The sequence below is a fragment of the Furipterus horrens genome, unplaced genomic scaffold, assembly GCF_987537825.1.
Source record: "Furipterus horrens unplaced genomic scaffold, mFurHor1.1.pri manual_scaffold_5, whole genome shotgun sequence".
In the NCBI taxonomy this organism is placed as follows: domain Eukaryota; kingdom Metazoa; phylum Chordata; class Mammalia; order Chiroptera; family Furipteridae; genus Furipterus; species Furipterus horrens.
The window spans coordinates 97301074-97322865 of record NW_028327175.1 but is presented as its reverse complement, the minus strand read 5'-3'; the positions used below and the strand labels follow the sequence as shown (position 1 = coordinate 97322865).

The 21792-nt window shown below is 37.5% G+C and overlaps 1 protein-coding gene across 6 annotated transcripts in view; it reads right to left on the bottom strand.

Annotated features, from left to right (window-relative positions):
- Positions 1-982: 982 nt before the first annotated feature.
- Positions 983-21792, bottom strand: part of GTF2I (general transcription factor IIi) — a 130601-nt gene continuing 109791 nt past the window's right edge. For all 6 annotated transcript variants that reach the window (XM_090276898.1, XM_090276895.1, XM_090276893.1 and 3 more), the window contains 15 exons: positions 21317-21500; positions 20618-20676; positions 20196-20270; positions 11222-11323; positions 10573-10638; positions 10074-10257; positions 9066-9124; positions 8612-8692; positions 8080-8163; positions 7525-7708; positions 6095-6123; positions 4195-4236; positions 3377-3418; positions 2805-2880; positions 983-2126 (listed from right to left, as the gene is read on the bottom strand). In XM_090276898.1, coding sequence (XP_090133024.1) covers positions 2822-2880; positions 3377-3418; positions 4195-4236; positions 6095-6123; positions 7525-7708; positions 8080-8163; positions 8612-8692; positions 9066-9124; positions 10074-10257; positions 10573-10638; positions 11222-11323; positions 20196-20270; positions 20618-20676; positions 21317-21500 — 1250 coding nt within the window. In that variant the 3' untranslated portion in view covers positions 983-2126; positions 2805-2821. The remainder of the gene's footprint in view (positions 2127-2804; positions 2881-3376; positions 3419-4194; positions 4237-6094; positions 6124-7524; positions 7709-8079; positions 8164-8611; positions 8693-9065; positions 9125-10073; positions 10258-10572; positions 10639-11221; positions 11324-20195; positions 20271-20617; positions 20677-21316; positions 21501-21792) is intronic.

The following is a 21792-nucleotide window of genomic DNA, read 5'->3' as shown; positions in this document are numbered from 1 at the left end:
CAGAAACTGGTCTGTGTGGTTTATGTGAGGACATTTTCTTTAAAAGTGCTGCTTTCTAACAGTACACACACACACACACACACACACACAATGTGTATGCATATACACTTTAAAAAATGCTAATAGAATATATAAAAACAAAAAATATGTGTATGCATATAGCTTTTCAAATTTTTTAGATTTTAGAGAGGGCATGAGAGAGAGGGAGACAAATATGATGTGCTAGAGAAACATCAAACAGTTGCCTCTCACACACCCCCAACCAGGACAGGCCTGCAATCCAGGCATGTGCCCTCACCGAGAATCGAACCAGTGACCCTTAAATTTTTGAGATGTCGACCCACTGAGCCACACCAGTCAGGGCTTAGTACTTTTTATACTGGACAGGAAAACAATCTCTTTGCTAAGTCTGTGATCCCACAATATTTTGGTTAAAAAAAAGTTATGTACAGGAGCTGAACTCCCCTGAGAAGCTACCTCTGGAGGGATGATTCTCTAGCAGCTGAGATGGGAGGTGTGGGTGAGGGCAGCATGGCTGTTGACCCATGAGACTCTACTGTAGAAGACCCTCCTCATTTCAGTTGGTAGATTAATAACACGTTTGTTTCCCTGAGCACAGATCTGTAGGGTACAGTGCAGGCAGAGGGTTATGCTGAGAACAAAAAATATCCTGAGCCAGTGTGATTTTTATGTGGGAAGAGCTAATGTGTACACGCTTTGTCTGGGAGGGACTCCGACATCAAAATCATACTTCAGCTGCATGCAGTTGGTATGTACAGATAAAAAGTTGGGGTCTCCAGACTCAGCTCAAACTGGACACATGGTGGTCTCAGAAACCCCACAGACAATGGTGTCCTTAACGAGGACCCGAGCCTCTGCACAGTGACAACCTAACCCTCCTTTCGCGCTCCACCTGCCACCAACCCGCCCGTCTCCCCAGACAGCATCATGAAAACACCTTAGAAAGAAATGAATTAGTGTGTGAAAGGCATGGATGAATTTTATTTATTACCCTATATCTACATTTTAATTTGAGGTAAAATATAAGCAACACATAAAAATGCCTATTTCTGCTACCATGTAATATAATTCTCCGTTATGAATATTGTGATAAAGCTAATGAACACGCTATGCCATCACATACTCTAGCTTTTCGTATAGCTGGTATTTTACAACTCTTATTGTCTGTGAAATCTCAACACATGTTAGATTCTCCTACAAACGGCGCAGAATATCAGCGGGTGCATAATTAGCTTATGACCCCTCACTCCCCACACTGGAGCCTCAATGTTACAAGTAGAATTATAAAATAAGGAAGGCAATGAAAACCCCTTGAGAGATTGATCCAAGCTGGAACAGTGTTTCAAAAAAATCTACACAAAAACAGGTTCCACGACAGTGAGGCTTTAGTGTCATTTAGCTTGCCAAACACTCACACCTGATCTTCAACTTCTGGTACACCATGCATTTTATTCGGATGAAACGTAAATGTGGAAGAGATTCTCTGTATTCCATCTACAAGCCACACGCTGAGATACTGACCTCTTACTGGCTATTAGGTAATCCAGATGGTTGTTTTTTTTAATTATGATAAAAAAAAGTATGAACCATGATAGATAGCTTAGGAAAAGATTTAGTCAAATATACAGATACTAACTGTTCACTCAGTCATTAAGGAGAGTTGTGAACAAAAGGATCATTTAAATGATTTTTCAAATAGAAAAACTAAAGAACTAAACTATATCAAGTGTTTTCTTCACTGCAGAAGCTGAGATGTTCCAGTAGGAGATATCTTCACTTGATTGGAAAATAAACACCATAGCTGAAGGCTCTGCTGAATCCGTAAAAAAATCTGGTGAGATTCATCCCTGTCATTTTCCCTGTCGTTTTCCAGCATTGCTGCAAAATCCTTATAATACATTTCAAAGTAAACCAGCCATTCCAAATCTACAGTCACTCTGCTCTTTAATTCAATTCACAGAACTGCTGAAAAAGTAGACATTTCTATCTAAAAGTAGAAAAAAAGGTTTGTATAGAAGGTATTTCTGTTATACAAGTATATTACACAGCTTGGGGCAGGGCAGTAACAGGTCCGAAAAGCTCTTCTCACCCACTGATACTTTAAGCTAAAATAGGAGAGAAAACAAACAAGAAAACAGGTTAATCTAATTATAGGAGTTTAACGTTCACAAATACCACGACTTAGCACTTAAACCCATGAAATGACAGTACATGGCAAACTCCATGACAAAATGTCTCTGAATTTTTTTTTTAAATGCATCATCAGATGCAGCTCAGGGCTGTGCTGTCAGGCTGTAACCCGTAACCATCACCTAGACATTCAACAGCGCAGGCTTAGTGAGGTTCAACAGACACTAGAACCACGTTTTGCTGATTCCTGGTCTAGGGCTGCCCTCCTGTTACTAACTTGGCCCAAGCTTAGGAAGTCTGGAATAATAGAATCAGGTTTGTAACTTATAATTAGGGGAAAAGTCAGTGTAGTGATAATGACTCAGTGAATTCCAAGGTGAGGACAAAATTTTACCCCGTGAATTAAAACATTTCCTTTTAAGGCAAAAGTGCATTTATATCTTTGAATGACAGATACATATTGACCCAAGGAAAAATCTCTGCTTGAATCTTCTAGCCAAAAATAATTCCATGTGGCTCACACTTGGACCACACAGGCCCTGAAGGTGGGGCCACCATTTATGGCCGAAGCAGGGAAAACACATTAGCTTATAAATATGCAGGTGGGTTCAGATGGACACTACATGGCGTCCCAGACACAGAAGTTGAGTTACCCTAGGAGGGAAGAGGTCTACCACGTAGGGTCTGGTTCTTGCTTAATCTGAGAGCTTCCATCAGTCTCCTTTATTTCTATCAAGAAAAACAGAAAGGAACTCTTTAATTGCACTATTAATGCAAATTTGCTCAATTATAAATCTACTCATACCAGACTATTTACTAACATGCTTTAACACGAATAATGAGATACTAAAAACGATAACATTTCCAGAGACAACAATGTTTCTTTAGCTCAAACTCCTAAATTTTGCTACTTATTGTTTTCAAAGTAACAGACATCTTTATTACATATATATGCAAAGGACCCTCACTATGTTGGGTGTATAGGAGTCATTCCATGGTTTCAGAATTCACTTAAAAGACACTTGAGGAAAATGGAAGGAAAGAACCCATGAGTCATCTCTGAACACAATGTTTCTGGGCATAAAAATACAAATCCTATTCACCTAGAAACAAAAGAACAAAACTACCACAGTTCTAGTTTAAAAGCTTTAAAAACACAATCCTTTGTCCTAATGAAAGTCTTAAGGAACTTCAGTGCTTGACAACCAGACCAACAATGATTTACCTTCTGTTGCAGGAGCCTCCAACTGGCTTGGCTCAGCTGATTCTGAAAAGGAGCACATGAAGACTTACTGGAACACTGTTCAAAGTTGCTTTCAATTATTTAAAGAGAACAGAGGGAGAAAAAGGAGAGAAAGCTCTCCAAACTGGGAACACAAATCACAAGTCTAAGATGAAACAACAGCCTTAGACTCTTGGAATAAAGACGTAATTACTCAACTAGGCTTTCAAAAATCTACTCTTCTGAAATGTGTTAAGTAAGCTTACATAACCAAAGTCTTAAATAACAATCTTAATCAACCAAGCTCTATCTAACATGAAAGCAAGAAGTTCCTTTTTTGTCCCTCCCCCTTCTTCTGTGAGTTCCCTTTTAACAAAAGCCTTTCATTACTTTCAGTGAACCACAGTAGCAGGCCTAAGCATTTGTTTCTAAGGAATTTAAAAACCATAACACATACGTTCTTACCCAACACAATTTGGCTTACAACTACCATTGTAAACAAATAGCATGAAGAAGGAAGTAAGAAAGATGACCTTCTCACTGAAAACCTGCATTCTATGCCAGTGATCTTAGGGTTCCCGACCTTGTACCTGGGCTGGGACAGTGGGATCAAATGGCACGTAGTCCCCAGTTCTCAGTTAGGACCTACACACTGAGCTTACATGGGCTTTCAAACACAGGAGTCAAAGAAGCCAAGTCTAGATATGTATATTCATGTGTGTGCTGTGTAACTAACTCTTTAAAGTCAGACAGATTAATTTTATCTGATCTATTTCACTGAAAAAAGTAAGAACAGTCCTGTTTTACCCTCCTTAGTTTACCTTGTATCACTGGGCCTTCTGACTCACTCTGATCAACCAACTCTGAAAATAAAGCAAATTCATTTAATAATTTAATGACATGCTGTTAAATTTTAAAAGCATTTTTACATACACTCTCTATTTTGATGTTCCGATTTTGCTATAACAGGTGCTATTTTCCTTATGACAAGAAGGGAACAAACATTAAGAGTTCTGATATTTCCTGCCAAATAACTAACTCATAGTAATTGCCACACAATTCTACCTTAGACCTGCACAATGATGAGAACAAAACTGAACAGAAAGGATTATAATACAATATTCTTTGAAACTAAAATTTAGAAGACAAAGGAACTGAGATAATAAAAAACAATAATGGAAGAAATTATAATGGGATTTCTTTAAATAAGGAAGTTCCCTGGTGTGATTAAAGTTGATAGTCACAAAGATGATTTAAAACCTATGAAGCAAGATATACCTCTCTTTCATATGGACATTACCAGACACTAAAAACACACACTAAAAACACAACCTATAAAAGCAAACAAACAAAAATTCCTCATGGATTCGGGATACAAGCAAATAAATTTTATGATAAATCAAAACTCAAAACTTGGAGGGAGAAGAGAGGCAACCAAATCTATGATCCTGCGGTGTGAAGGCCAGAGGACAGACAGGGCCAATAGTGTGAAGCAGATGGAATAGCAGCGGACGGGGATAATGACAGCACCTCTCTCAGGTCAGGGGGGCAAATCGACAATTCACAACGTTCTGTCACTCAGTGGTCACTAGTAACTCCTGAACATGAAAACATAAAACTGAAGAGGCTTACACTTTCCCAATGAATTAAACTATAGAACTGAATGTAGATGAGGTTTATGTATTTATTTGCCTGTTTATTTAATTTTAATCCTCACCCGAGGACATGCTTACTGATTCTAGAGAGAGGGGAAAGGAGGGAGGGAGGGAGGAGAGAGACATCCATCAGCTGTCCCCCTGCATGCACCCTGACTAGGGACCCAACCTTCAAGCCTTCGGCTCACTGGATGATGCTCAACCAAGTCACACTAGCCAGGGTGAATGTAGACAGATTTTAAAGAATTAGAATAATAATATTAACTGAAAAAAGATTGAAATGCCAATGGTATTAGAAAAGGATCATTCTCACTTATAAAAAATTAATAGAACATAAAACATATGAGCACAATTAAGTTTTTCTAAAAACACTATTTAAAATGACATGAATATCAGAGAAATGGAAGAACATTTAGAGGTGTTCATGCTAATGTCTACCAGACACTATGCGTAATGTTAACAGAAGCAAGATAAATCACATTAAAAAGACCTACTTATTCCAGCACAGTAATTACACAACAAAAGTAAAAGTGGTAACAATAACAAACACTGATTGTATTTCCTGAGGACATACTATAAGCCCAGGCATTGTTCTGGGTGGAAGTCAACAAACTTCTTCATAAAAAGCCAGTCAGTAAATATTTTAAGGTTTCCAGATCACACAGTCTCTGTTGCAACTACTGTCAATGTGGCCATAAGCAAACTGGCCTGGTAGTGTTTCATTAAAACTTTATTTACAAACATGCACAAGAGCTTGCTGACCTTCTTTTAGATGCCTGACATATAATGGGTCATTTAAAATGTTCTGCAACTCCCCAAATGGGTACTAATATTATCACCTTATAAATAGGTGAACTGAGACTTTAAAAGGTTAAGCATCTCACCCAACATTACATCTAGAAAGTGCCTAGTGCTTTAACACTAGAGCTAAACCAAAAATGATTTTGCATGGTTACTGCTATAGGTATAGTAAAATCTTGCAAACTAATTGTGTGTATGTGGGCACACAGCCACACCCTCTCACAGTCCAAAAGAGAAAAAGACAAAGACTTCATGGAATACTCACGGTTATTAATCACAAGTCCTGGAAATGGTCTAAAGAAAGAAAAAAATGGTACAACAGTTTATTTTTACTCTACAACAATTTATAGGTATATTCAGTTTATATAACTAATGTTTAAACCATGACACTTATGTGCTAGAATAAGAAATGTTATCCACTATTTTTTAATCTTAGATACTTAAAAATCAAAAAACAAAAAAACATCCACCCGAGGACATGTTTATTGATTTTAGAGAAAGGGGAGGGCAGGAGGGAGGGGGGGAGAGAAACATCAATTGGACGCCTCTGGTATGTGCGCTGACCGGGAATCAAATCCATGACCTTTCAGTTTATGAGACCACGCTTCAACCAAGCCACACCAGCCAAGGCTTAATCTTATATACTTTTTAATCAATCGATTGATAGCTATATATAGATGAATGCTAATATGGAACATTAGAAAATGTTACACTAAAGATGGTGGGAAAAAAATAGGAACAAGTTAAAGGGAATAGAGTAATTCTAGTGAAATGGTCTAATGCAACAAGGTAGTTTCCCAGACCCCTGGGGAATGGCATAGAAAATAAATGTTGTTTAAGTGGGACAAAAATATGGGAATTTTAGGGAAAGGGTATTGGGAGATGAGTGGATGAGAAAAAGCCCTAGGAGGGTAATACATTTAGCTATTTCTGAGTGCTCGTCCTAAGCCATTTAAACTACAGGAGTGGGAACCTGACAATGAACTGATTGGGGTAGACTCAGCAATGGTTAAGTTTTTGTGAGGTGCAAGAGAAGAGTGAAGACACCTTAGGACTTCTGAGTAGGTGGTGGGAAGAGAGGACATTTGCTGTACACCAGTTATGATGAGCACATATTAATGATGTCATTCTTATAATGCTGTTAGAGGGAGGTATGCTCACCATTCCTACTTTGTAGATAAGGCGCTGATGCTCTCAAAGGGAATGAGTACAATCTCATTGTACAGTCAAGAAAACAGAAGTGACTTGACTTAGGACCAAATCCCTGAGTGCCTAAGACAGAAACTGGCAAGACAGAAACTGGCAAAAGTTTTCTGTAAAGGCCAGATAGTAAGTATTTTAGGCTTTACAGACCATAGTGTCTCTGTCCTAACGACTCAATTTTACCACCATACCATGAAAGCAGCCATAGACAATATGTAAACCATATGACTAATTCTGAAATTCTGAATAAGACTTATAAATACAGGAGGCAGGCTAGATCTGGTCCACAGGCCATACTTTGCTAACCCCTTTGCTTAAAACCCAGAGAATTAAGAGAGTTAGCTCAGATAAGGGAGACTCTAAGAGAACAATAACTAAAGTTCATTACATGGTAAATGTGATTTTATTACTATATATGACTACATTTTGGAAGATGACAGCCTCATGTTCTATAAATTCATTCTTACGAGCAAGCAGGGTACTCTCACTTACCTAATGACTGTGAACTTAATGAATTCAGCTGAATCTAGAATCCTTCTCATGGAGCTGATTTCCAGGTAACTGGGGGCTTTGAATGATACGCCAGGAGGCATACCATCAACCACCACACAGCCGGGGTTGATTGTGATTTTCCTGTAGGGAACTTTCACAGGGAAACCCATACCAATAGCTTCACCTGTAATGAAACAAACAGCATAAAAGCGTAAATTAACCTATCACCTTAGGGAATGTTTAAAAAACACATGACCAACATTTATTTTAAATACAGTCTCCACTGTTAACTAAGGTCTTTGTACACTTCAAACAACTTTACATATAACCTTAATTTTATTCACTTTGATATTGACCATTATCAATAGCACTGATGTAATACATTTAATGTATTCTTACAAAAGAACTTTAGCAAAACCAAAATACTTATTTTATAATTTTATTTCCTTTCGTGTAAGATTACAACTATCTGAGCATAATCTATTGTTAAGATCTTACTGAAACAAAATTTCCTTATTTATTGCAAGTTGTACATACTACACAAATGAAACTTACCAAATTTACGACTGAAGAGGTCATTAACTTGCTCTCTTAGCTGTCTAGCTTTTTCAACTTTTGACAGTCTTTCATTATCATCATCTAAAAAAAGTTAAGAAAATTCATAATAATTTAGTAATGCAATTTTTAATTCCAAGCAAATTTTTAGGTTCTCTGTGTAACTCACTTTGTTTTTGGAATGCTTAAGTATTTTAAACTAATCAAGGTTGGAATGATTTAACCAAATGATTTAACAATAACACCAAATTGAAAATGCTACAATTTTATTCCTGTTATAAAGAACTTTATCTACTGTTTATGCAGATTTTTTTTAAACGATCACTAGGTTTTTGGATGGTCAGCAGGTTTTAGCCCATGCCAAGTCCAATGAACTGCCTAGAGCAGATATTTGGGTAATTTCTGTAGGGGGTGGGAAGGAGAACACAACAGTGTGCCATGTACTCAACACCCCAGTAATCCTCATGCTGAAAGTGAAAAAACAGAAGAGGAAACCACTCCACAAACTATGATAAAGGCAGAGAAATCATACCTGGAATTGTCACCTGAATGATGTTAAGATCTTCAACACCTGATGCAGTAGTATTAACATTGGGTGATGAATTTATTTTTCCTTAGAATAGAAACTTAAAATTACAACATACACAAAATGGAATAGTCTTGAATAATGTGTTTACAATTCAGACTATACAAAATGGTATTTTAACCTAAGTTTCGTTCAAGGTTTGCTACTTTTCATGGAATGTTTTGTCATTTCATGATATTAAGCTTCCTGAAAGGCTTTTTACATTTTTCTCTTCCTTGTGATGCTCACATAGCAGACGCAGAGTCTCAATTATTAAAGAACTAAGAATTGTAAACTAATCACTACCCCAATTCTGAGTGAGCTTTCTCAGTTTTAGCGCAATAGCTGGTCCTTAAACAATGTTTTAACCACTACTGCAGAATAAATTTCTAATGGCATGTCTTCTGCAGCAAGAACTTACTTGGAGGGCTCTTAGAGGATGAGGTGCTCTCCTTAATTGCTGTCTCAAACATTTCAGGCCTAAAAACAAGAGAAAAAAAACATGTATGCTAATTATCCAACAGTAAAGCACTAAAAATTAAACAAGTAAAAGATTTTAAAACCACTAATTTTCTGTAGATATACACTAGGTTCTACTAATGGAAGAACAGAAAAGCAAGGTTATCTCAAGGAACACATACAAAAAGATATTAATTATAATTGTGAGTATAACATTCACCCAGTCCTGTCTAATTTAAACAGCTTCTTCCTCCCGTGATTTTAAGGCACCCTGGAAAGATTCAGCGTTAGACTTGAGAATGGAAACAGGAAGTGTCCTGTATGCAGGTAATATGGAAACGTAAGAGAAACTGTGAAAATCTGAGCAAAGGAGTCTTTCTTCTTAGGAACCAGAAGCAGAGGCCACACCTCTGCAGACTTGGACGAAAGTACATAAGGCGGCCATTATGCTTGGCAATGTCAGCTTTGATTATTCGACAGCATCTCTGAGTGACTCGAAAGTAAGCATTAATAAACAAAACCTAAAATTCATTTCAATTAATTTCAAATAATTCTTGAGCAATAATATGTATTTTCCAATTCTAACTATTCCCACCTGCTTCAACTGTATTGGCTTAATTCACAAGTCTCCAAACAAATAGGAGAGAAATGTAAAGTACTGCATAAGCTGGGGAAATAAGTGTTTTATAAAACTGAAGAACTGGTTAAATTCCAGCAGCATCAACCGTTAAAAAATATGACTGTGGGTAGATTTAACAAAATCAGGTTGTTTTCCTTCTGATAAGCTAGAGCCCGCCCCTTCCCTCTTTTAACTAAGCATGGAAAATTTAAAACATATACAAAAGTACAACTTAAAGAACCTCTGACATTAGGCTAATATGGCTCTACCACAGGGTGAGTCTGTATACCCACCTCCCGGGGTCAAACAGTATCAGCTCATGGACAGTCTCATTTCATCTAATTTCCTTACTTTTTAATAATGAACTTAATTTTCGCTTTGTTTCTCAGTATCTTCTCCAGCCTTGGAATGCCAAAAGTAGATGGTCGTCGAAAGGGCACACCCTCAGGTAAGCCTTCCACATAAAAGTCTTCTGGGAAAGACTCAAATAATGCGAATGGCACTTTCACAGCTTGTTTAAGGCCGAGAGCTTCGCCTATAAAACACATACACACATTTCTCACACGTATAACTTTAAAAAAAAAAAAGCTTTTTAAAAAATGCGTTTTAAAGTATATTTTGTGGCAATTAAAATTATATATATTTAAAAAATCATTAATTTTTAAAAAATTTCTTAAATTTCTTGATGCGCAGAAAAGTGGGAGAAATTATGAAATAATGCCTGCAAAACCCACAGACTTCCTTCTAATAATAGCAAAACGTAAATGTTGAACATTATATTATGCTCACATTCTTCTGTTTTTAAAAAGCTCCCTTATATTTTAATAATAATGTTTCAAAATAAACTTACCGCATTTTTCATTGAAAAGATTTTCAACTTTTTGTTTTAGGTCTGTGATTTTGGCATTCCATGCCTCTGTATGCAAAAAAACAAGATAATTAATTTGTTAGTATTATTTACCAATATACCCTCCATAGTTAGGGGTTTATTTTAAGTATAAAATAAGAAAACACATAGGTTTTTAAAGCAGTCATGGCTTGACAACTACTCTAATACAACAACACATTATTTAACTGTTCTATTACATTACTAATATGTTGACTACAAATAAGTGATATACACTAAAGCAAATAATAAAAATAAAAAGAAACCCCAAAACCTCCCAAAAGACAATTATAGTATCTACTATGTGCCAGGTATAGTTCTACCCTGTACATGATTTAGTATTTATAATCCTCATAACTCTAAGAAGCAGGAAGTAATGGTATTCCCATTTACAAATAAGGAAACTGAGGCACAGAAAAGCTAAGCAGCTTGCCCAGGGTCACGGAATTATACAGTACTGGCACCAAATCTGAACTGAAGCAGCCTGACTCTATAGTAAGTGCTAATATATACTGCTTACAAAATTAAAAAAACAATTCTCTTAGTAAAATATTTTTATGAACTCCTTTTATTTAAAATGACAAAAATCAAGAAAAATAAAATGTGTATTTACCAAAGGAAAACTCTCTCCCTCGAGGCTTAAAGGGAACATTAGAACCGTTAGTCTGAGTAGGGTTTCGAACAGCTGAGGTCTGAGGGTTGTTGTTATTAGGGCCTAAAGAAGAATTAAAAAAAACAAACAAACAAACCATAATCAACACACGCATTTAATCATGCTTACTGAAGCCCAGCCTGTGCTGGAAAATAAAGTTAGATTCAAATAGCACATAAGCACCCTGCCACGAGATCACAGACCTCCACCCATTGTTTTACTTCTGTCTACAGCTAGGCTTTCTCCCCGGAAGCAGGAGGGCTTTCTGACTCTTCGAAAGTTCATTCAGTTCACTTCTGCTTCCTCAGGCCCTCTCGGAGCCACCTGGTTTTTGGTTGCCTGTGTTTGCTTGTATGTTTTCCTTTCAACCCTTGAACACGGGCACAGTTTTAGGTACAATGATATGATCTCCACTCTTGAAGCTTTCCTTTGGATTCTCCAGCTGACCCTGACTTATCCTTTCTTTGAATTTTTAGTACAACTTAGAAACAATCAGTTGTTTTCCACTAAATGAAAATGAATCTTAGTTTCAGTGATCCTTATAAACCTCAGGCTCTAATTCTTCTTTAGGTAGGGTCATCAAATGCTTAAACAATAAGCTTATCTTTACCTGAAGCTAACAATTAAGAAAAATAAACAAAAAGGCCAAAATAATGAAAAAATAAAAGAAATTAAGACTCTTCAGATTTCTTTGGAAAATAACCAACATTCTGAAGCTACATCCTGACACTCTCAACTTCCCAGTTTGCAGAAATGTTTGTATGGACCCCAGGCTTTCATCTGAATCCCCATTCTACTGAATTACCTACTTCCTGTGGCTGTTGTCATATAAAAGCTTTTGCTTAAAGAATAGTTTCTGCAGCAATACTGCTAACAGCTGAAAGTACACCCTGTGCCAAGATTATCACGTGTAGAGATTATTTTAGTTTTCACAAGCATCTCCATGTTACCTGTGGAGAAACTGAGCCATGATGGTTAAGTGGTCAATTACATCACTAGTAAGCGGTGGAGCTGGGATACCAACCGTCAGAGTCTAGCTCCGCAGCTTTCGCCACTCCACTATCTCTCTGAAACACTTCAAGACTTTCATGAATCAGTTTCTAGATCTAAGCCACAGAGGGCAAATGCAAAGCACACATAGAGCCACTCCTATTGTCCTCACTTAACCTGGACATGAACTCAGAATCTGTAAGAGTATTAGAAGCGTCTGATGGGAATGGAAGATGAAGATGAAATTTATCTGTCATTCCTTATGAGATGTCAAGGTTCAACACACTAGTCTGAAAGTATCTCAAAACTCCTGAATAAAAACCAGAGCTTGCTTGGACAGTACAGTGATGAAGAAGGCATGGTGTTTCTGGGCTGCTTGGCTCTCATGGCCTAGTTTACCCAGCAGATGTAACAATACAGAGGAAACCAATACATTCTATTAAGCATAATTCTGTGTCAGGCTACCAAAGTCATCTAACATCTCTGCTTAAACTCCATGCCCTTGAAGCAACATCTTAGTAACAACAGGGCAAGACAAGAAGAGATTTATGATCAGTTAACAGAACTGAGTAAAATATCTAGTTCATATTCTAAATCAATAAACTGGCCTTTAGTTTATACTTATGTGAAACAACACTATACGCACAGAATAACTAAATTAAAGAGACTGAAAATACCAAGTATTGTGTGGATGTGTATCAAGCAACTGGAATTCCCATACATTCTTAGTAGGAGTGTAAAATAATAAAACCACCTTGGTAAATTTTTGGGCAGTTTCTTAGAAAGATACAAACTCAGCAATTCCATTCTTAAATATCTACTTAAGACAAGGAAAGCATATGTCATATTTGGTATGCAAATGTTCACAGCACTTTTATTAAAGACAAAAAATAACTCCAAATGTTCACTGACACATGTATAAGCAAAATGTGGAAAATCCACACAATGGAGCAATAATACTCTACCAAAACAAAAAACAAAAAAAAAACCCAACTGCAATAGGCAGCAAGTATAAATGTAAAAACACTATGCTGAGCAAGAGAAGGCAACCATAAAAAAAAAAAAAAAAAGAAAAGGATACAGCAATATTCCATTTATATGAAAATCTAGAACTGGAAGAAGTATTGTAGTAACAAAATCAGCTCAATGGTCACCTGTGGCCTGAAGTGTAAGGGACTGACTGCCAAGGACCATGGGGGGGAACACTTTAGGGTTGACTTACATGATTATAACAAATATTTTTCAAAACTCAAACTGTATAATTAATATGGGTATATTTTATAATAAATAAATTATGTTATATATAATCAATTTGATTTTTAAATAAAAATTCTACTTATAAGCATGATACATAATTTAAAACAAAATATTAGTAAGGTACAAACGAAATACCTCCTTATTATCACTAAACTGACAAAAAAGGTCCTGAATACAGACACAGTTATTCACTACTTACATCACTTTAAAGTACTAATCACTATTTTATGGTATTTTAACCTATATAAATTAAACTGAGTGGTTTTATAGCATTAGAAAGCTACTGTGAGAAAAGGACCTCTATTCCTGGCAAGGGTAAAACAAAATATAGCTATTAACTCTTTTTCTTTTGAAGCAGAAACCAACCTTACACAGGAAAGTATAAATGTGCAAAGTGAGGATTTAACACTTAGATGGTATTTTTTTCCAATTTAGAAACAATGTCTGGTGTAATAGATTTGTTCCTTAAGTAAGAAAAGCTAAGGAGCACAGTGGAAAGTGTCTAGTGTGATGGAGATATTCCTATACAGTATGTGGTATCTGAGGTTCCATAAGAAATTGTTTTAATTAATATATTTATTTGTATTTAATTATCAAATCCTGAACAAAGAAAAAAGGAAAAAAGAAAGAAATGTCAAATTAAAAACATATATCCAGGACTTCTGGCCAAGATGGAGGCCTAGACAGACATGCTGGGTCTCCCTCCACAACTAAGAAGGAATACAACTACCTCAAAACTAGAGACAACCAGAGTTCCAGAAAATTAAGCTGCATAGAAGTCCAACAAACAAAGATATAAAGAAGAAATACTCATCCAGACAGGTAGGAGGGGTGGAGCTCGGACAGAAAGGACGCGGTGTGGTGGCATCAGCATCGGCAGGCCAGCAGAAAGCGCAGTCACATGTTTTAAAAAGTGGGGAGGGAAACCTGGGGAGTGTTCCCAGCTCCTGACCAGACTACACAGCTCATGGTCCCAACACTGGGGAAAATAAAGCCTCACTGCTTCTGACTGTGCAAACCAGTGGGGGTTGGGGCAGAGGAAGAAACTGCCAGTCTCTCAGCAGAGTCCGCTTGTTTAAAGGGCCTCCACGGTCCTAGAACATCCGCAGACCCACCCACTCTGGGAAAGATGGCCCGGGCAATAGCCCCAGGTGCCAGTCCCGTACGAAAGTGGGAGAAGTGCCTGGAAAAGGGGCAAGTGCTGAGCAAGCGGCATTGTTCCCTCTCAGACCCCTCCCCCACATACAGCGCCACAACGTGGTGAAACAGGTCGCCTTGTACCAGTGAATACCTAAGGCTCTGCCCCTTACAACGTAACAGGAGCGACAGCTCTGCATAAGACACGGAGGCAAACAAACACAGGAGCCTGTTAAGATGAGGAGAAAGAGAAGTACATATGACTCAAAAGGGGGAACGAATCAAGGTCCCAGTGGGAGAACTAAGTGACGAGGAGATAGCCAACCAACAGACGCAGAATTTAAAACAATGGTGATAAAGATGCTCACAGGCTTGACAGATATGCTTGAGTGCAGCAAATGCATAAGAGAAGAAGTGAAGGCTATGCTAAGTGAAACAAAGGAAAATCCACACAAAATCAATGGTAAAGGGAAAGGTACTGGGGTTCAAATCAATGATCTGGAACATAAGGAAGAAAAAAACAGTCAACCAGTACAGAATGAGGAAACAGGTATTAAAAAAAATGAGGAGAGGCTTAAGAACCTCTGGGACAACTTTAAACGTGCAACATACGAATCATAAGGGTGCCAGAAGGAGAAGAGAAAGAGCAAGAAATCAAAAGCTTATGTGAAAAGAGTAATTAAAGAAAACTCCCCAAATTTGGTGAAGGGAAGAGACATAGAAGTCTAGGAAGCACAGAGAGTCCCAAACAAGCTAGACCCAAAGAGGACCACATCAAGACACATCATAATTAAAATAAAAAAGGTTCAAGATAAAGAGAGAATCCTAAAAGCAGCAAGAGAGAAGCGCAGAGTCGCACATAAGACTATCAGCTGATTTCTCAAAAGACACTTTGCAGGCAAGAAGGGACTGGTAAGCAGTATTCAATGCAATGAAAAGCAAGGACCTACAACCAAGATTACTCTATCCAGCAGAGCTATCATTTAGAACGGAAGGGCAGATGAAGCGCTTTCCATACACGGTAAAGCTAAAAGAGTTCATCATCACCAAGTCATTATTATATGAAATATCAAAGGGACTTAAGAAAAAGAAGATTAAAACTAGATCACTAAACTATATCACAACTATCAACAACAGAATCTAAAAAATAAAAACAAAATCCAACTAAGCAAACCAGAATAGGAACAGAATCATAGGTATAGCAATCATTTGGTGTTATCAGCTGGGCGGGGGGAGGAGGAAGGGGGAGAAATGGGTAAATGGTGCAGGAATTAAGAAGCATAATTGGTTGGCACAAAATAGGCAGGGGGAAGTTAAGAATAATATAGGAAGCCCTGGCTGCTGTGGCTCAGTGGATTGAGCGTTGGCCTGCGAGCCAAGTCTTGCTGGTTCGATTCCCAGTCAGGGCACATGACTAGGTTGCACATCAGGTCCCCAGTTGGGGGCGCAAGTGAGAGGCAACCACACAGTGATGTTTCTCTCCCTCTCTCCTTTCCCCTCTCTCTAAAAATAAACAAACAATTAAAAAATATATATAGGTAAGGGTGAAGCCAAAGAACTTATATGCACAACCCACGGACATGAACTAAGGGTGGTGGAATTGCTGGGGGAAGGGGGGTACTGGGCAGAGGGGAGCAAAGGGGAAAAAAATTGGGACTATTGTAACAACATAATCAATAAAAAATATTTAAAAATAAAAAGTATGTCCACACAAAAATTTGTATATGAACATTCAGTTGTGGTATTTATAATAGCCAAAATGTGGATACAACCCAAATGTCCATCAACTGATGAAGAGATAAACAAAATGTAGTATATCTACATAATGGAATATTATTTATCAAAAAAAAGGAATGGATACCATTAAGATGGATAGTATCTAAAAAATAGAAAATAAAAAATGGTGCAAGGATGCAGAAATTCAAACCCTTGGTGCATTGCTTATGGGAATGTAAAATGCCACTGTTGTAGAAAATGATGGCAGTTCCTCAAAAATTTAAACACAGAATAACCATATGACCCAGCAATTCTACTTCTGGACATATAACCAAGAGAAGCGAAAGGAGGCACTAGAACAGCCATTTGTACATCTAAGTTCATAGCATTGTTCCCAAGAGCCAAAGGGTAGTCATCAGGGGCTGCGGTGAGAGAGGAAATGGACAAGGAGTTAAACTGTGTGACAGGAGGCGTTTCAGTAGGACATGTGGAAAAGATCTGGAGCTGGGAGTTATACTAATGCCACTTAACTGTACACTTAAAAATGGTTAAAATGATAAAGGTTATGTCATATATTAACCACAGCTTTTTTTTTAAGTAGGAGGAAAAAAAGGAATGGAATACTGGTACATGCTGCAACATAGATGAACCTGGAAAATGGAAGAAACCAGCTGCAAAGAACCACATTTTATATGATTCTATTTATAGGAAATGTCCAGAAGAGATGTATCCACAGAGACAGAAAAGTAGATGGATGAGTGGCGGGATATGGGACATGACTGCAAACTAGTATGGGGTGTTCTTTCTAGGTGATAAATATATTCTGGAATTACATAGTACTGATGGTTGCACAACCTTATGAATATACCAAAAACTACTCAATTGTGCTGGCCCTGGCTGGTTTAGCTCAGTGGATTGAGCGTCGGCCTGCGAGCTAAGTGTCGCTGGTTCGATCTTCCAGTCAGGGCACATCAGAGAAGGAAAACTCTGACTCCAAAAAACCTCCGCTGCCTTGCGGCATACCTCTTCAGGGGAAAGGCTAAGGGAGTAAACCCCGACAGAAAATCCGGAGCCGGAGTCCCTAAGGCGGTTTGACGTTGTAGTCAACACCGGCAACTCCTGCGGCGCACCTGAAGCCAAGCTGTATCGACTCCGTCTTTCCCTTGGACCCTTCAGCTGCGAAGAGAGGGGGGGTCTGCTGCATGGGCAACAGCAGACCCTCCATATCACCCTGCCCAGGCTCTGTAGCTTCAGCTTCACTGGAGAGGACACTCCAGCGTCATCGCAAGATGTCGATTCAACACGGGAGGAGACAGATACCGTGTCACTCCCGAGTCGGACTGCACAACCATTCTCGGCGGTGCAGATAGACTCTTAAGAAGCTACACCATCGTCTCTCGAGACGGACGGCTGCCGACGACGACGACGACTCAATTGTGCATTTCAAAATGGTAAATTTTATATGTGAATTATATATCAATCTTAAAACAGTATGAGTTAGACACTATCCTTGTTCCCATTTTACAGATATACTAACTAAAACGCAGAGATTTTAGTGACGTACCTAAAATTCAAATCCAAACACACTGTTCTCAGTACCTGCGCTTTATTTTAAATTCTTTTTCCCCTCCTTGGTCACCCAAAAGACTCAAGCAAGAACTTGCTAAGGGATTCTGGAAAAGCACCCTGCTTTCCCTAACAATGGGTCCAGGCAGGATGCTGCTGCATTTCCTCTATCTATGTCTTGCCATGAATGTAGACCTGATCACTGACGCTCTACTGGTCACGCTGTACCCATGACGGAAGGGCCTACAGGAAACAGAGAAGCCAGGCAACTTATTTTTGAGCTACTGAAGGAAACCTACCATCAGAATTTTTTGTATGTGAGAAAAACAGGCACCTCCCTACTTGTAAAACCACTACTGGTTGCAACGGAAAATACAATTCTAAATTATGACCTTACTTCTATAGGCCTATTCATTTTAACTCATTACATTCACTCTTCACTTCTCTCCTTTCTTAACATCAAATTGGTAAGCTTTGCTGTAACAGGCGCAATGGATAAAGTTTAAAAACACAAGAGTAACTTCCAAAAGTATATCCCTTGTGTGTGAAGTGACAGTTATGAATTAATCTACTTTTGGGAAATGTGTTAATTCTAATACTCTACAGTATTAACAGTGCCTATAAAAATGGTGTGTGCTAAATGGCTGTTTGAAACATTTAAAGATTCACTTACTGGAGAGCAGGACACGGGAGTGTACACAATGTAACTTTATACTAGTCAAAAGGAAAAAAGGTAGTTTAGAAGCTGTAGTGACTTTTCCTACATGTTTTCTGTGTATAGAAGGTCTTAGGCCTTTCTTAATGTCCAGAATGTTTTAAAATAATAGTTTGTAACTCTACCAGGGTTCTTTGACAGCTTTTTTGAGGTACACACCTTTACTGATACCACAGAATATATTGCATATTGTAAAATACATTTTCTACCTCTTAAGTAAAACATGTATTATTCCACCCCACCTTTCCTTTTGAACTTTGCTCTTTGTGACCACTAATCTCACAACCTAGTGACACTTTGGGGCCATTACTCCTTTAATGGTTTTACTTATCAATCTATCAAATGAAGACAGCATGGAAGACAATTACTATGACCCTAAAATCTGCAGGTTCAGGACTCTTCTGGCCATTGATACCTTAAAGTTCCCAAGATAAGAAGTACAGCTGGAAAAAGACACAAAACTGTGTTACTATAATTAATCAGCACCTTTGCTCATGCTATGCTCTCTCCGGAATGGCATTCCTGTGTCTCTGCCTGAAGATATTCTACCCTTCCAGCAAAGCCTAATTTAAATGTAATCTTTTCTGTGACGCTTTCATCACCATCTAATGCAATACACATTGTTCATATTGTTAAAAGTCTATATGGTTTCAGTCTCAGGTGTGTCTGGTTCCTCAGCATCTGTGTCTTTGTACTAAAAGTAACACTACAAGCATCTTATTACTTTGTACTTGAGTTCCTCTGGGAAGTATAGAAAATTTGTGTATTAGAGAAATCTTCCTCGGATCTTATTCAAAAGGAGGAAAGTAAAACATTGAGAACATTTAAATTTAATTCTTGGCAATTAAGAGAAATGATTAAACTGGTGTATGATATCCATAAACCGCACGAGGATTCCTGAATAGGGATGGATTAAGGCTCCACTTAATATTGACATGAAAACTCAATACAAAACTGGCGATTATGTGACGACAAAGAATTATCCTAATGAAGCTATCCTTTTCTTCTGCATTAATGAAAAGACAGAAGGAAACGCACACCTAAGAGTAGGCTGAGAATTGTTTTTAATACTGTACAAGTATTTTAATACTGTGCTACTGAAAAGATAAGAATCCCACAGATCAACTGGAAGTGGAAAGAAGGAAATAAACCTGAGGATGATGTAGAAGGAACTAGTTTAATCCAAGGTATTGCTGTTTAAACCATCCCTAAACTTTCTTTCCTGAAAAGAATAGAAAAAAAAAAGGAGATAAGAAAAAAAAACCCCACATATTCCTGTCTGCATCCTTACTGTGTTAATGGGACAGAAAAGCATGTTAGGGATTTTCTTGTAAGCAGTTTATGATAAATGCTCAATGAAAATCATGTTAACAGTTTTGAAAATTTCAATTAGAAACATTCAGAAATTTAGCTTTATTCAGGTAGCCTATTCACATCTAAAACGAGTTCTGTAAAAACTCATCTGCATAAAGATATATATAGTAATCTGCATAATCAACAGAGGAAACAAGTGAACTGGAAAATCAACAGAAGCATGCCACAGTGTGGCCTCACCTTCCACTGTGACCTCAATTTCAGGAACTTTTGAATTACTCCCAGGGCTTCGTGGTCTTTTTGGGGACTGCAAGGCTGTAAAGCAAGCACACAATTACTTTTGCAGATTGTAAGAAAAAAACAGAAGGGGATGCTTTATAAGAGCAGAGTATTAAAATTCATACAGTTTGGCTCTTTTCAAAGAAACCTGAAGAATTAAACTGGTTGTGTAATCCTCCACATGAGTCTCAACAAAGCTGTGGAAACATGAATGAAGGAGGATTGCAAACATGAAATTCTCAATGAATGTTTGAAAAAATAAAAGGTCCATTAAATAAAATACCTTAAAAATATTGGCCAATGATTCAGTATGATTTGGGTAAAGTTGAAAAATAATGTTTTAATGCACTTAAGTATAATAAAGAGCATATACAATCTCTTACCTTTAGTGTTTATTTTACTAGCCATTCCAGGAGGCAAGTAGGAAATAACTAGTTCAGGTCTAGAGAAAAAACCAAGAAGCATTACAGTAACCAGTATGATATTGGTCTTCACAGCCAGTAAAAATGATCATGACCAATGTATTTTATAAAGGCGATCCCAGGATCATTCTGTAATGCAACAATAATGCCTATCTTTCTGGACCAAAAAAACTCACTTTTCCTCCCCACAACTATCTGCTAAATAATTTTAGAAAGAGCAAATAACTTCTTTCATGAAAATAAAAATTAACTCTAGTTTCTTCAGCTACTGAAATTGTGGAGACATGCAAATAAAGAATTTAATCACTGAAATTCAGTTGTCTATAAGTTCAACCAGGAATAAGAAAGTAGATAAAAATTAGCATTTTCATCTTCCACTCAACTATTTAGGAATACTAAGACATATGTCTCTAACCAATTTGCACACCACCACTGAGAGGCAGGCGTTACAATTCTCCTTGTACTAATGAAGAAAACTCAAGTACAAGTGAAAGGATTTGCAAAGGCAATGGACAAGGCCAGGACTGTAGCTCGGAGACATGCTTTTCCATGATGAATGTCAAAGCCTTGCTGTCACATGTAGCTAGAAAATAATTTAAATAGAAATAAAACTTTATCATTTTAATTCCAGAAATGACTACAATGGCAAACAGAACTTACTTCTTAACAACAAACTTGATTTTATTACTGCCACGGACAATCCTTTCAAGTCGTGGAATTCCAAACCAGGTAGGACTTCGAAAGGGAATTCCCTCTGGCAAGCCCTCTACGTAAAGGAACTCAGGATTTGATTCAAACACAGGGTATGGTACTTTTACTGCCTCTGTGAGTCCAAGAGCTTGAGCTGAAATTTTAAGAAAATAGAGAAGGTAAAATTTTACAATCTTTTATTTTTGTCTGACAGCATTCTCTTTTTATTTATTATCTTTTTACTGAGGTGTAATTGACATACAACATTAAATTAAGTTTCAGGTGTACAATACAACAATTGAGTACTTGTACATATTGCAAAATGTTCACACAATTAATCCAGTTAACATATGGACATTCTCAAATATATTATGCAAAAGTTCCCTACAATCTATTAATATCTATTAAATATGAAGGCATTTGCTCAGTATATTGTGCAAAACTGA